At 44.0% G+C, this 16,233-nt stretch overlaps 2 protein-coding genes across 2 annotated transcripts in view; both read left to right on the plus strand.

Annotated features, from left to right (window-relative positions):
* LOC119146687 (store-operated calcium entry regulator STIMATE-like) overlaps positions 1-6,755 on the plus strand; it is a 38,716-nt gene extending 31,961 nt beyond the window's left edge. The window contains exons 6-8 of the mRNA XM_037384711.1: positions 682-759; positions 1,655-1,804; positions 2,711-6,755. Coding sequence (XP_037240608.1) covers positions 682-759; positions 1,655-1,804; positions 2,711-2,827 — 345 coding nt within the window. The 3' untranslated portion in view covers positions 2,828-6,755. The remainder of the gene's footprint in view (positions 1-681; positions 760-1,654; positions 1,805-2,710) is intronic.
* A 3,092-nt stretch (positions 6,756-9,847) lies between these two features.
* Positions 9,848-14,326, plus strand: MUSTN1 (musculoskeletal, embryonic nuclear protein 1). The gene is made up of 3 exons (XM_037384712.1): positions 9,848-10,271; positions 13,115-13,235; positions 13,986-14,326. Exons 1-3 carry the CDS (start codon positions 10,143-10,145, stop codon positions 14,090-14,092), a joined length of 357 nt encoding a protein of 118 aa, XP_037240609.1. The 5' UTR covers positions 9,848-10,142; the 3' UTR covers positions 14,093-14,326.
* Positions 14,327-16,233: the final 1,907 nt, after the last annotated feature.

Genomic DNA, 16,233 nt, shown 5'->3' on the forward strand with positions numbered 1-16,233 from the left:
AAATTTTATTCTATCTTCTTTTCTGAGTGCTGTTGAAGCTACTAAGTTGTTCTTCCTTTTCTTCATTCTTTAACCCTTACTTACAGCTACTTTATATTACTTTTTGTAGGGTTCTAAAGAATTTTTTTTTGCCTGCCCTTGTTGACAGATCTAAATTGTACAAGTTTAGAAATGTGCAATGGATTAGTGAAGCCATTGCTGATGATTGGATGAATAATTAAATTTTGATAGAATATGTGCAACATAATATTCAAAGTGATGGTGCATGGTGTTAGAGCCTGTTAAACCAGTTAGTCCCTATTGAAGGCTCCTGACTTCTTTGGGAACTGTCTTCTCTTTACTGTGTATTTTTTAAAACTCTTCTCTGTTTGGATTTCCTAAAGATGGAACTTAAAATGTGTTCCTGGGGAACACACAGCTCTAAAATGTTCAAGACTCTTCCAACACAGCTCTTCAGGCTTCTGTAAACAAAAATGACAGAGATAAGTTTCTTGTCAGCCCCACTTATCTGTGGTGATTTATAAGCTGTCTGAAGTACTTTCCTTTTCTGCAAAGCTGCCCTTTTTTGGTTCATTACAAATTGTTTCTGTAGCATTAGCTAGTACACGAACAATTGCACTTAGTAGTCCAGTTATGTGCACATGCTGCCATGATCTGAACTTAATCTTTTTCTTTTCACAGGTAGCTTTATTGAATCCTATAGAGAACCCCCAGCTGGAGCTGGCTATCGTCATGCTGATAGTGCCCTTCTTTGTTAATGTTAGTACCACTTGTATGTTTCTGTGAGATGTTTACTTGGATATCTTTCTGCCATGTGTGTGGGGGGGGGTTGTTAATGAACGTTAGTCCTTAAAGCTCAGTGTACCTTGGTGCTTAAGTTAATTTTTAAAGAGCAGGGGTGTTAAAGAGTGGATGAAACATCTGGATATGTAGATTTTACAGAGCTGAAATCCATAGCGAGCTAAGTAACCAGGCTCAGGAGGGGTGCAGAAATGCCTTATAGACCTCTTTTGGCCTGATGACTTCAGTAGATTGAGTGTAATACTGAAATACATACATAGAAATCATAAAATTACAATGAAATTTGCTTTAGGAAGCAGTTGGTCTAAGGACAGCTGAACTGTGAGGTGTCCTGTGTCTGACCGTAGCTAAGAGCAGCTGACCCATGATGGAGCAGGGAGAAAGGGCAAGTGCGCAATCATCCTTCCCAAAGTGTACTCTTCCAGCAATCCGGGATTTAGGGATTAGAGCCAGAGATCTCGGGTGTCCTTGCATTTAATAACTGTTGGTGATACTTTTTCTTTCGTTAATTTGTTACAGCATGGATTTTATCCTTTGAGAACCAAAAGTCCGTTGCACTAAGGTGTCTGCCTAAACATTCACATTTCTACACGAAGAGTTAATATGTGATTGCTCTGAATAGCAGCTACTCTTCTTATTTTCTTCTCTTCTACGAAGGAATCAAGTAGCTATGTTATAGAGCATTCACGTAATGTGTAATAAGCCATGTGACTGCATGCTTAAATAAGATTTTACCTGTTCGGCCAATTCAGAATTATTGTCAACTTTTCCTGATTCTGCCCAAATACTGAATGAATGAACGTACGCTACTCTGAGGAAAACTGAACTGTCACTCCCTTTTTCTTTTTAACAGGCATTAATGTTCTGGGTAGTAGATAATTTTCTTATGAAGAAAGGGAAGACAAAAGCTAAACTTGAAGAAAAGGAAGCAGGACAAGATTCAAGAAACGGAAGTAAAGTCCGATACAGGAGAGCAGCATCACATGAAGAGTCAGAGTCAGAAGTATGTAGAGTTAATTATTGTAATTAATGCAATATCAGTCCAGTTTACCCCTCACACCATTGATTTCAATGTAACATCGTCACCTTAGTTTTGATCTTCCTTGCATGTACCTCTAACAGTAGTTCCTAGCACTGACAGCTGAAAACCAGTTAAGCAAAATGGCATTGTGGCACCACTCATGGTAGTTAATTCCCTTCCAGGTGGGCAGGAAGACGTAATAATATGTTTCAATATCACTGGTGAACGGTGTTACAAATGCTTCTAAAAAACCCACACACAGAATACAAAAATAATAGACAATTCTGATTTAAAGAGGGGTTAACAGCTTAAAGTGAGAGGAAGTCGGTGGAGGCAACTGGCCTTATTTTGCAGAAGTATTTACATCCTTGCCATAGCATAATTTTCTTCTAAATTGTATTAAGTGGGCAGTTTTCAGTGCAGTTGAAGGACAAGGTGGTATCTTTGAAGGTAAGTTGGTTTAGCTTCAGTTGGTTAATGCAACTTTTCTGCATTAGTGAAGTACTATTGCTATGGAGTTTTCTTTAATAAAATGACTGCCATATTACCAGCGTGGACAGAGAGCTTATATATTCTCTCTTGTTTTAACAGCAAGCTGCCCCCACTGTTCTGGATGTGCCCCCACTGTGCTAGAATTGCTTCTTTGGGTTTTGAGTCAGCGATTGTAGTGGAGGTTAATATGCATGTGTCTGTCTTCGAAATTTACTGCAGGTTCCACATAAGGGTGTGTTTGATCGTACTGGCAGTAAATCCAAATTGTGTTCTGTAAACTCTCTCTTGAGCAAATAAGGAGGTGCTTTGCAAGCATAAAATAGCAAAAGGTTAAAAGTAGAATGAAGAAAGTGTGTGACTTGGGTCCATGTTACTTAGAAGCCAATTTGTTTTTAGATCCTTATTTCAGCAGATGATGAGATGGAGGAATCGGACGCTGAAGAGGACCTGCGTAGACTGACCAACTTAAAACCCATTAAGAAAAAGAAGCATCGTTTTGGTCTGCCTGTATGACACGTTCCCTGACCTGTGTGTTTGCAGGTTTCATGGCAAAAACTTCAGTCAGTGGGGTTTTAATGTTGCAATTGCATCTCCCTTTTCATATAAACTGACTTAAAAGCAAGGTCTACCAACAGAATGCAAAGGGTTGGAAGACTTCCAGTTCAGTTGCACTACAGACACACTGACCAATTATGCAAGAATGTCTTTTCATCATGTGTGAGAAACACAGCGTTGTTAAGAACTGGTCACGAAGGGGATTCGTATCTGACGTTTCAGAGAAGATCATAGAAAACAGATACAGCAATCTTTCACTTGCAGTTACTGATGATACAGTTTAAGATGTTCTCAAAAAGACATCAGAATCAACTAAGTTAAAGGAGCGTGTTTTATTACTAAAACTGGCTTTTGCAGCATAATTCCTAGAGCAGAATAGTTTATGGTTACAAGCTGTAACTTAATGTTATTTTTTTAAGTACAAATGTTTACTTGCTACCGGGTACCTATGGAATTAATAGGTGGAACAAAGATTTTTTTCCAAGTCTCCTCAAATCTATTTGACTATTTTATATTTAAGTTATATTTTCATACAGTTGTATTTAAAGGTTCTCTTTGTCAGTGAAAAGGGTGCAGTTCCCTTTTTTGTGCAGAACAGGTTGGAAGATTTGTAGTGAAAATTTTATTTATCCTTGTGTCCTGGTTTAAGACAAAGGGATTGCAAAGGGAAAAGCTCTCTGTCACTGCTGAAGTCACCAAATTATCACTAAAAATGCAGTCCTAAGTGTGCTTTTGACCACATAATTTGAAAATACCTTTTTTAATAGAAGGTGGTGTTTGAATATTTGACAAACGTGCACTTTAGTGTATAACAAGAATCTGTTGTGATAGGTTATTTGTGAAATGGATATCTACGGATGACTCTCTGTTTCTACAAGTCTCTTGTGCATACCTCTCAAATGACCCAAAAGAGATGGAACATTTCTTATACTTTTCTTTATATAGGGCCTGCAGTACAGGACCGCGATCTGATTGAAGCAGTTGTGCTACAATATTTCAAATAATTCTGTCCCTTGTTTTTTTGTTGGAAAAGAAACCCTCGATTTAATGTACTTAAAAAAAAAAAAAAAAAAAAAGATTTCTGCTGTTTAATTTCCATGAAGTCTTATTCTTTAGTAGTGAAAAAAACCCGGAGAGGTGTAATACAGTTGTTACTACAGAATTTTTGTCATTTCGGTGTCTGTCTTCCAGTAATTGACAACACGTGCTGATCTGAAACCTAGCAGACATGTTTTCAGTGACATCCTTTTGCTTTGCGTATTTTCTAAGTGATTGTTTCTGACAGCTTTCCTTGCATAGTTAAACCTTGCGCAGGACAAGGTGATGTGTCGAGAGGTGACAACAGACCTTAGTTGCAAATCTGTTGTAGTATCTGGACATCAGAAATGTTCCAAGCCTTAAACCAAACAGTTTCATTGGAAAACTGCTCAGAACTTTTTAAGATTTTTTACATTTTTTATAAATTTACTAGGTCTTAATGTGATTTATTATCCAGACCACTTAAAAGGGCCTTAGTAAATACCGAACTGTGCGCTCCCGTACTTATAGTCACTATTCCAGCATTCCTTTTCACTGCTTGGCTGCCGAGGTGAACACAACGTTCAGAGGCTTCAGGTACACCTCAGCATGTCCAGCCGGCTAGAAGGGACATTTTACCAAACCTAACGTTTGCGAGTTTAGTTGAGCCACTGACCTTTGTTACTGTGCACTGAAATGTAATAACTGCAATAAGTTTAAGTACTAGTGTTTCTTCTAGATTTAGTCTAAAAACTAATGATGAGGGAAGCTTAATTGGGTTATTCTGAAATGGGAGGTGGGGAGATGGGGAGATGTCCCTTATCAGCGTTGCCTCTGTTTTAGGCTTTTGGGGTTTTGCGTGTGACTTGCATCTTCTCTTGACTGCCGCTGGGCGGGTGCATATCTCCAAAAGCACAGTACTTCAAGGAATTCATTTTCATCAGCAGAATAGTCACACGCAGCTCGCTTTTCCAAAGGGATTTAAGAGCTAGGTCTGGCTCTTGTCGCAAATGTCAGCATTTATTTTTTTAGCATAGGATTTGTTCTATTTCAGATAGTGAAATAAAGTTATTCAACATGGGCTACGTACCACTGCACAGCCATCACTATCCTCGTCAACCATCCGAGATAACTGAGCAGCGCACACAAATATAACTGTACGAGCTTTCCTTTTATCTTTGTTTTCCCTCCTTTTCTCCAGTCAGTTAAATTATCAAAATTATTTCTATTTCTAGTCCTCATGTTTAGCCTGTGAAGTGTCAGTATATAATTATGGCCTTAACCGTGTAAAAGTATTTGTTTTGAGCAGACCTCAAAATTATTGACCAAGTACAAAACAGTTTAAAGCACTACGGAGCAGTTTCTTGAAGGTGGTTACAGCAAAGGTATATGAATGCCTAATTTTTCATGTCTTAAGTGCTTAAATGTCACTTGGTTTGAGATTTTTATATGCCTAGCAAGATGATGTAGTAAAGCACTATGAGCCAAAGAGACAGAAGTATTTTAAATACTGCAGTAGTAACAGGAGGAGCATATCTTCAGAGGGGAAAAAACAGCTCTAACTCTCTCTACTAAGATAAAAATTTTATTCACAACCTCAGCCCAACAAAACAGAAACTGGTGTTTTTCTCTATTCATTCTTTATCATGTGAAAGAGATGGGAAATGTAAAATTGGCAGTTTTCCTCTTTGTAAGATAGAAATTGGAATTCCTGTAGTAGGTACAAGCAGAACAAGCACTTTTGTATGAAAAGCTTGTATGTGTGAGAAGGAGGTACGTGCCTGGTGCTTCACTATGTCTTACTGTTCGTTGAAGTGTATTGGCAGTACAGTCTGAAATAATTTTTTCATAGAGTTGATCGAGTAACAATGTTACATCGTGACGAGGTTTGCATTACCCTCAAACTGGCGCTCTAAATTTATGCCTGGTAAACATACTTCAGGACAGCTCACAACAAAGGTTTAATTCAGGCTGTGCTTAAAAAAATGTGATTCTGTTTAATGAAAATAAGCTATGTAGTATATGCCAAAGTAAGAGAAAGGGATTGTAACTTAGAGAAGAGATACGGAAGTATTGGTGGAGATCGAATATACCGTGACTGGTCATTAACTGTTTCTAGTATCCAACCTGTGATACATCTGCATAAACTTAAAACACTGGTGTCGTCTAATAAGTGGTTTTCAAGTTCTGGCTTTAGTATGTTCAGGTCCCCCTGTCTTACTTTAATTAGGTAAATGCTGTATGTTAACGTTGCTAACTAAAACGTACTATAGCTTTTCTTCAGGGAAAACTCAGAAATTGAGTTGCAAATTAGAGCAATGCAAAGTGATCCCCTCCGGCAGGTGTCTGCTCCCATTCCAGCTGTGCCTGGGGAGTTAAGCGTGGGCTCTCCCGCTCTGCTGAGAGCTGAGCATCACAAGGAATTTCTGCCACTGTGCTTGACTAACCCGTGTTTGCAACTTTGCTGTGCTTTTTACGGGAGAAATCGGTAATGAAAGCAAATAAATTCAGCCACATCGAGTCAGAGTAGATCTACAGCATAGGCGTGCAAACTTTTTTAGGTAAAGTTTCCAGTTCAATTACTGAAAATGACTACTATGGTTTTACAAAGTAAAACTGCAGTATCTTTAAAAAAGGGACTCTTTTGTAGGTGTTTCTGTCTTGCGTGGGTATCCGTCTCAAACTGAATGTTGGGTTTGTTTGTAAGTAAATTCAGAGTATAGCCTATGTGAGCGAAACCAACAGCTGTATTCTGCTGCCCTCTGTTTGGACCATATTGTTTAATCAGTGGTGTTACCTTAAACTTTTAAGGGTATCTGATGTAATTACATTGTATAATGGTTTACAATAAAGTTTGACTTACTACAGATTTGTACACTTGTTTTATACTTGTTCTGTTTAAAAGTGTGCGTGCTCCAAGGTTTATGATGTGCATTGTGGGAAGCAGTTTTTACTACTGGAGTTTAAATTCAGAACCATAGATCTAACTTTTTGCACTGTCATATTGGCATTAATTTCAATATATTCACTTACTTTAATAGCAGGTCCCATTTCAGTTGGAGGGACAACTCTTCTTAAGTAGCAAATTTTGTTTACAACTCTAACAATCCGTGCAAGTTCCTCTCTAATATGTTCCCTGAGGGGGGAGTACTGCATCCAGCTCTGGGCCCCTCAACGTGAGGACGTGGACCTGGTGGAGGGAGTCCAGAGGAGGCCATGAAGGCGACCAGAGGGCTGGAGCGGCTCTCCTGTGAGGACAGGCTGGGAGAGCTGGGGCTGCTCAGCCTGGAGACGAGAAGCTCCGGGGAGACCTCACAGCAGCTGCCAGTCCCTAAGGGAGCCTACGGGAAAGTGGGGAGGGACGTGTTACAAGGGCACGTAGTGGTAGGACACGGGGGAATGGCTTTCAGCTGGAAGAGGGTAGGCTTGGATTAGACATGAGGGAGAAATTCCTTACTGTGAGGGCGGCGAGGCGCTGGCCCAGGGTGCCCAGGGCAGCTGTGGGTGCCCCATCCCTGGCAGTGCCCAAGGCCAGGCTGGACGGGGCTGGGAGCAGCCTGGGCTGGGGGGGTGTCCCTGCCCGTGGCAGGGGGGCTGGGGCTAGATGATCTTGACGGTCCCTTCCAACCCAAACCATTCTGTGATTCTTGCCCTCTGTGTGTGCACTCATGGAGAATAATAATTGGATTCATATTGAAAATAAACCTTCGATGTGCCACCTGGGAACTCCTGAGGTTGCGGAATGTTGACCCGAGGCCTTCTGGAGTGTAGGATGTTGTTAAAATGCTTTAACCACACAGCTGATTATCACAACCTGCTTGTGACTTTTCAGGCAAAGCCAGACCTTTTGGGTGTTGGCAACAAGAATGTGTAAACTTACAAATTTCTGAATGTACCTCCAATGTCCTGCCCCTTGGCAGAGGCATGACCTCATTCAGTACCTTGCTAACCTGTTTCATCTTCTGTTCCCCTTCTGATTTGTTTGCGGCAGGTAGTAGAAATACAAGTGGAGGAAAGATGCCCAAGGATCCTGCTTGTGCAGTGCCTTGTATCATAGAACTCGCGTAGTACCTCCTTGGAGACAGAAAAGGACCACGGGGGGATGTCTAGTTCTAGGACCAACTCACCAAATTCTCTGTGGTTGTCACCGTATCTTAGCTGCAACCCTTCCTCAGCAAAGGAGTTTTCCACTTCATGTTGCAGTCAAAGATGAAAGAGGGTTAACTTGCCTTTTTAATAGCCACTATTAAATAAATGAGCCTATCTTTTTTTTCATTGTCATTCATGCCCCATTTAACAGATCTCAGGACCTCAACCAGGTAACGGAGTTTCTACTCTGAAATGTAAGTAACTGTAGTTTTAGGGAGGGGGGGTTGTAGGGGAAAAATTAGCCCATGATCTGTAAGAGGAAATGATTGTGCCTGTTGTTCAGCGTTGTTTTAGGAAGTGTATAATCGAAGGGAACAGAATTTTCCAGGCTATGGGGGATGTCTTAGAAACTTCAGGATATGCTGCCTGCCTCTGTAGGTGCCTCGTCTCCTACCCCCAAACAGCACGCAAGCTGAAGGTGCTTTTTTGTTTGTATAATGAATTTGTATAAATCAAATTGCTGTGAAAGCCTAACTTTGTTGCTTTTTGGTGAGAAATAACGTAGTACCAATGAGGTGAAGCAGTTTTGAAAGCTGAAGGGAAAACACAGTTCAATGACTTTGATTCTAAATATTTGCTTTAAACACGAAGAATGTTATTTTCTTGTAATAGATAGTGACAAAATGCTGATGCTTATGGGACTGTATAGAAACTTCTTAGTAGAGAAGGAGATTTGTTCCTTTGTACAATAGAAAAAAGCCTGCAGTTTTTTTCTAAAGTCGATGTTTTATTCTACTTTGATACTGCTGTTCTGCAGAATCGTTTCCTCTCATTTACCAAGCTGTGGTGGGTTTAAAATAGAAATTCAATGCAAGGAAATGGCTAAGTGTGTAACATCCAGGCTGCTTCTCAGCCTACGAGTGATTGCCCCGGTAGTGAGGGAAAGGACAGCATCGCCTCAGGCCTGGAAGAGTTCAGCTTAAAGGCAAAATGTGCACCCGGAGGCCCGGGGGATCGTTCATAACCCACAAATCCCACCATCCTGATCGGGTGCTGCTAGTGCTGTGGTACTGACAGAAGGTTTTCATCATGAAAAATACCAATTTTATTTTACCTCCTGTGCTTTTGTCTGTAGCCTAAACAAAACACAGGCAGAGCTGGAGCAACAGCTAGGGCAGATTTCTACCTCTACAACGGTCGACTTTTCTAGTAAAAGGTGTTTGGAGGTCTGCCACGGCTGCCTTTCTCGTAGTGACATACCTGGTGGGGGTCTTCATTCTTCATAGGTGTTGAGTGCAGTTGTAGGAGCTGATTTTTTTGCATGATGGCAAGAATTAATGAAAAAAAAAAAGTAAAAATAAACACCGCACCCAGCCCTCTCCTGGTAAACAAAAAAATAAGTTCATGATTAGAGTTTTGGAGGGATTTTTTCTATTTAATTAAAAAACTATTTAGAGAAAAAATGTTAATGGTTCTGCAAATTGTTTTACTACTCTCAGCATGTACAGTGGGGAACACTGAATTTATTCATGTCTGGGTAAGCTATTCCTATACAGATAACAGGTGAAATGGTTGAGCTTCCTAATACCACTTGAGTAGAAAGTGATTTTGTTCTCTCAGTTGTGTAAGAGCCAGCATCGCAGCAAGCTCAGCAATAGAAGTGTAAGGGTAAGACCATATCCTATTTTATTAACTCTCCAAAACGCACAAAATACTCTTCTGTTGAAGGTCCCTGTGCAAAAGCAATTCAGGGCACCATGTTATGCTTTGGATGTTCGGTTTATATAATCTGTAGTGAATGCATATTTTGTTACTCTGGGAAAGAAACACAAACACTGTCTTTTTTTTTTTCTTTTTTTTTTTTTCTTCCATCAAGAGGATCCAGAGTCAATTTTGTGTCCGTAACAACGTTTTGCCATTTAAAGTTATAAATGGGGCCCCAGCAGGCTCCCTGGGAAGTTGTTTTTGCAGTGGCTCGGGCTTACCCGCGGTCCCGCCGCCCCAGCTGTCTGTCCTCGTCAGCCCCAGTCCAGCCCGGGGCTCGGGGCGCAGCGCATACTGCCAGCCCTCGTCATCGCTAAGAATAAACCTTTCGACAACAACAGCCTCTTGTCAACCTGAATCATCCTGGCTTCTGGTTTGGGAAAATGACCCGGCTCATGACTTCATGTTAGATGCTCTATATAAGACGAGGAAAAAACAGGCGTTTGCAGAGCTCACGGGCTGGATTCAATCAAAGCCGGGAAACGACCCCAGGAGGGATTACGGTCGGGTGAGCACTGCAGTTATGTCACAGGTACGGGGAGATGGGGCGGCCGGCCCCCGCTGGAGCGCAGTGCCTGGCAAATCCATACTGGTTTAGACTGTTTTCTTGGAACAGCATATGAGCAAGTTCCTCTCGTTAACCAATGAATTTGGCTTTTCTGTTATATGTGATTTGTTTGATCATGAAGCATTAAAATATATAAACAGCATTTAAATAAGTTGTTACAAGGGATTATTTGATGAAGAAAGAAAGCAGCTGCCCTCTACGCAGTTAATTAATCGAGTTTTAAAATGTTTTACCATAGTTGTTTTTTTTTTTCTTTAAGAAAAGAAAAAACACTTCCACTGCTCTGGTTTGGGATGTTTTGGAGAAGGAGCAATTTCTGCTCTTTGAACATGCTTTCTGAGATAACGATTTGAAATTCTGGCAGTAGTTTTGAAAGAACGTGGCTCTACTGAATCATGCTGCTGTGTAAAGCTTAATGTATTGACATGCAGGAAAAGAGCATTACTGAAAGTTGTAACTTAGGATATGGTATTTGAGACTGAAACTTCGTGCTACATGCTTTTATGTTCATTTTCTAACTAATGGTTTGTCTTTACTGTGTTCCCCAATATTTGGTATCTCAAACTGATCTTAAAATTAGCTCAGAAATTTTGGGGGTTTCACCTGAGTGTTCTGTTTTCAACACAAGCTACGCGTGCCTGGCGGAGTTCCTCCCTGCCGAGAGCGTTTTACACGGCGGGTGGGATGGAGAGTAAGAGCACAGGGGCGGTAGAAGAGCACAATCCTTCGACCACATAGGGTCACTCGGTTCAGCTTATTTACTCCAAAGAAAAAGTCTTTAAAAACCCGTCACGCGTCTTGTAAACCAATGCTTTTTGACTTGTGACAGGAGGGGATACAGCGCCGGCTGTGCCCACCGGGAATGGCTCCTGGCCAGCCCCGCTTACACACGCTTGCCCTGGGAGCAGTTAGCGGTCGTGTGGCCACAACCCTGGCAGCTGCTGGTGCTGGCAGGCCCAGGGCTGAGCTCTGAGGCTCACAGGAACCGTTCTGTGCAGCGGTTGTGCTTTTTGGCTGGGGGCCAACCGATCCACAGCAACTATCCTGCTGGGAAATCCACCTGTAATCAAAGCGTGAGAGGGTTTATTTTAAAATAACTGGGTGACACTCAACAGCTGTGCTTGGCCTGGCTGTGTCTTAGTGCATCTCGATGCCTCCTTTCCTTACCCTGCCCCCAAGAAATCTTTTGTCCCAGTGGAAAGAAGCCTTGCGGTTATTGCCTTTTGCTAGCAACGGGTGAAGGATCTTAGCAGGTTTCACATTCCTGTTAACAAAACAAGGGGTTTCTTCCCTTTCTGCGTTGGAGCCAGCACAGGTCTGTATTGGTTGCTTGTGGACCATGCCATGGCCATGGAGGACTGTTCCCATCACGTGCCAATTTTCACTAGATGGACAAACGAAGCCCTGGCTGTAGGGTATTTGGTTGACCAGCTAACGCACCAAAATCTGTTGTGAGTTTTGAAGGGTTTGCTACCACCCTTTCCCCTTGCTTGCTTTGGCCACTCGTAGAGTGTTTTCCCCAGAGGTCTTTGTGAATGTTTTGTTTCCCACAACACATGCGAGCGGGATTGACGGCGAGCTATTCTGAGCGTTCCCGGGAATTTACAGCCGGTAGGAAACATGCCGAAGGCTCCAGTGCAGCCAGCCTGCCCCTGCCAAGAGCCAGGCATGCATGTGCTGTCTCTGCAAGCTCCCTGGGACTCGCTGCTCCAGCCGTTTTTGGGCCTTGAGGGGTTTGTTTCCCTCCACAACTGTTTTTAGCTTTACAGGCAGCGCCTAGAAATGCTTAAGTGGGCTCCACCGCTGCCAGAACCCAGATATCAGAAGCCCCGCATGTGTAGCGATGGTCAGAGAAGTTTCTCGATGATGCTTCAGTGTGCAGATCTGTTAGAGCTGGAATGTGTGGGTCTTTTATTCTTTTAATCCTATCTGCTGTGCCCCTGCGCCCTGCCACAAGGTCTGCCTGGTGGGACCTTGGCAATCTGTCCCTGAAATAGTAAACTGAAGGGGGGATGTTAATTAACCGACTGCTGCTGATTGACGTTGTGTCTGACTTTGAAGTGCTAACGTAGAGGTAGGGACGGGCTGGTATGAACCGATGTTATCCTGATTTTCTTCTAGCAAGATAAACCGCAAACAGGTGAGTGCTTGGATGGCGCAGTGCACCACCTGATGACGCAGGTGTTTCTGTATCGGATATCCTTCTCCTTCGGGTTCCGAGTCCGCTGCTTCTGGTGTCTTCAGTACCAGCTTGTAGACAAGCCCGTTGTGTGCTCAGATACCTTTGTTCCCTACATTTAAGATCAATCACTGTTGGGTCAGGTATTGAGTTTACTCCAACTAAACCAAGCCAGACTTAAGAATTTCTCTGACCGATTTCCCAAAGAAGTAGCGAGTAGGCTGAGGCATAAGCACAGTTTAGTAATGAAGGGTTTCTATACTTCCCAAATATTGGACAGGTTCTTAAATTACCAAACTGTACCTGCAGCATGGCTAGGCAGGGCTGGACAGAGAAAATGTAAAAATAAAAAAGAAAAAAATAATGAAGCAATCCTCTCTTTCAAAGGCTGCGCAATCAGAAGACAATTTCAGAACAGAACAGTAAAGTGGCAACAGATTTTGGGAAGGGCAATGAAATCATGATTGTGCAAAGACCTGGAGTAGCTGAGTGTATGGTCTCAGAATTGAAATAGGTGAAATATTGTATTAGCGTCTCCATGTGCCGTAGCCTTTGGGTTAAGGCAGCTGGGTTCCCAGTGCTTCTAAACATGAAAAACTGACGTCTGAGTGATGCATCTGTTTCTCAGCCAGCCCCTGTGAAAAAGAAGCGTCCTCCAGTGAAGGAAGAAGACCTCAAAGGAGCCAGAGGAAACCTTTCCAAAAACCAGGAAATTAAATCCAAAACCTACCAAGTGATGAAGCAGTGTGGTAAGTCTCCTTGATGGAAATGGCTGAGCAGGCTTCCCAAGTGAAACACTGGCTTCATTGCTCTTTTCGGGTGAAAAGGTGCTCCTCGGAGGCAGCAGCCAGCAGTGGGCTCACGGACCCTGGCCCGGCTGGGCAGGGACGGGGCATCCATCGTCCTGACGGACCGAGGGGAGCCAGCGGAGCCCTGCCCGGGGGGAGAGCCCGGCTTTGCCTCCTGAGCCAGGGGTCGGGCCAAGGCCTGGGACCGCAGCCAGCGTCGGTGGCTGCCAGGTTGAAGACTGGAGGCTTGGTCATAGATGAGGGGATTTCTGGCCTCTCAGCTGGCTGAATTTGATGTGTTTGAGAGGAAGCAGAAACTGGGGGGTGGGGGTAAAGGGCCGATGAGAGTCAAGAGACTGGCTGCTTGCACCGCACACCCCTGGTGCTCTGGTTTTGTGTCCCTTTTCTGCCACCCATGGAAGTACAGGGGAAAATGAAGAATTTTAACCCCTTTTCAGCATAATACCCTGAGCTCAGTAGTTTCCAGTTTCTAAAGCAGCTGCAGGGCTTTGGGGTGGGTCGGTGGTAGTGACCAGCTGCGGGTGCTGTCCCGTGCTCGGGATGGGAGCACCGTGCTTTAAGGTTTGGCAAGTTGATGGACAGACAAAATATTTATCCAATGTGTATATATGTATTTCAGCAGCACTAGTTTTACTCCTCAAATCTGGTGTGTTGCTTTGCTGATTGCCTCTCCTGGTTTTCTTTTCCAAGAACAAATGGGCTCTGTAGCACCTTCCATATTCAGCCGGGATCGGACCGGGGGTGAAACAGTCTTTGAGAAACCCAAAGCGGAGCCGGCCAAGAGTGTCTTTGGCTGACGGCGGAGCCGGACACATCTCACCCAGATGATTGTTGTAACGTTTTCCCAAATCCCTGCCCCTTACACCAAAGTCACTGTAGACCCAAGTAGCTGATTTCCACTGTTAGCCATTAAGTAGGGAATAGACTCATGTCGAAAGGTACAACTTCCACGTTAATTTTTAATATGTGCTTTCTTTCTATGTGTTGAATGGTGTTTGCTCTAATGGTTTAATAAAAAAAAGTTGGATACAGCTTGGCACACTGTGGTGACTCATTTCAGCGTAGGCCTGGACTGATTCTGCAGACACGCTGGCATTACGGGCTATGGCGTACTCTGCCGAATGTGAGGAATACACCCCCGCGTGGCACCGTTTTGGTGTCAGTGCAATTTCCTCACGCTGTGCCCTCACCAAGAGGGAGCCAAGGGCCTGCTTAAAGGGCTGCCACAGGCACCCAGGGATTTCACCCGGAGCCATGCCAACCACTGCGGTGCCCTGCCGAGGCCCCTCAGGGTGGGGGCGTCCCATGGGGCAGCCCCCCGGCACTCCTTCATGCCCGGCCTCCTGCCTGCCGCCCACCTGGCCTCCGCAGTGCCGCGGCCCCCGCATGTGGTGTGCCCAAAGGTGAGGTGCCAAGCTGCTGGTGTGCCCCCAGTGCTGAGGGAAGGCTTCCAGCACCTTCCCCAGTGGCTTTTTCCTCATGTCCCCTGGAACGAAGTGAGAAGTGGGATGGCAGCAGCACGGGCGCCGTGTCCCATCCGAGCGAGGGGCCGAGCGACCGGCTGAGCGTCCGTACGACAGCAAGCACGTGCTGGGTGGCAGCTGGGTTTTTGCAGCTCTGTTGACATCTTGATTTGCTGCATTAAACATCCAACCTGTTCTCCCCCAAGATTATAAACTGGAGTATTGCCTTTCAGCTGGATCTTGGTGCTGGAACACGGGTGATCCTCTGCTTTGTGGGCGCCCACCGCCCCTCTCGCACACCCCGAGTCCCTGGCGCACAGCTGGGGATGGTAAGGTAGGTGCCACCTTTATTTAAAGAGCTACTTTAATTTTGCATAGGCTAGAGGTGAAAGCGGTAATGAAGGTCTCCATGCACCGTGAAGAACATCACGTGTGCCTTTTGCATCCCAAACACTTGATGGATAAAACACACAGGCGACACCCACAAAGCTCCCAGAGAGGGAGCCGTAAGGCAGCTGCAGGTCCTTTGGGTTCAAGGTTTTAGAGGGAGGTTTCCTTAAAAAAATTAAAATATTGCTGGTGCCTCCTCACAGGTAACTCAGCACAGCCTTTGCCTCTGAGAAAGGCCCCTTCCAGAGCTCTGAAAGAAAAAAGAAAACAAAACAAGGTGGGGAAAAAAGTTCCAACCCTGATAACACTGGAGCTGTCTCTGCATCAGGTTTAAAAAAACCCTCCTCAATTAATCTGCGATGAGAAGTTGGCAGGAGGTTGTTTAATAATATAAAAAATGATGGAGAGGGACAAGTGGGGCAAAACGTTATCGCTTTCTGTAGTATGCCACGAGTGACTGAGCGTTGCAGGTTTGCTCGGTGGGGAGCAGGAGAGGGGTGCTGTATTTCAGAACCCGTTTTGGACATGCCGGCACTGATCTGGCAAAGCACAGAAGCCTCTGTGTCCCGCAGGATTGCAGCGCGGGTGCAGCGGGGAAGCAAAGTAAGTTATGTATTAGAAACCTGGGATTTTCCTAACTGCTTTATTTCCAGGATGTCCTCTGGTTCGATCACTTGTGATGCTTCCCAGTGTGACAGTAAGTGCTCAGGACCAGGTACCTTTTTTTTTTCTTTTTTTTTTTTTTTTCCTGTCTTTTAAGATGAACTTCATTTAAAAAAATATGCATTGGAGGTAAATGTGGGACAAAGTTGCTCCTGGCTTCTGACAGCAAGGTCCATGCTGTCCTGGGTGAACTGGAGGGACCCCCCCCCGCCCCGCCCCCAGCCTTGCTGCTCTGCTGGGAAAGTTACTGGCGGCTGCTGCAAAACAGGAGATACTTGTAGGTAAGAAGAACAAATAAAAAGCTGCCTAGATAATTTTTTGTCATCTTTTCCTTCGTCCTTGTGACTCTGCTAAGTGCAATCACAGAAAATGTATTTTCTCCTTTTTCCCTTCATTTTCTTAATAAGAAATAGTGACAGAGA

The sequence above is a fragment of the Falco rusticolus genome, chromosome 4, assembly GCF_015220075.1.
Source record: "Falco rusticolus isolate bFalRus1 chromosome 4, bFalRus1.pri, whole genome shotgun sequence".
NCBI classification, from domain to species: domain Eukaryota; kingdom Metazoa; phylum Chordata; class Aves; order Falconiformes; family Falconidae; genus Falco; species Falco rusticolus.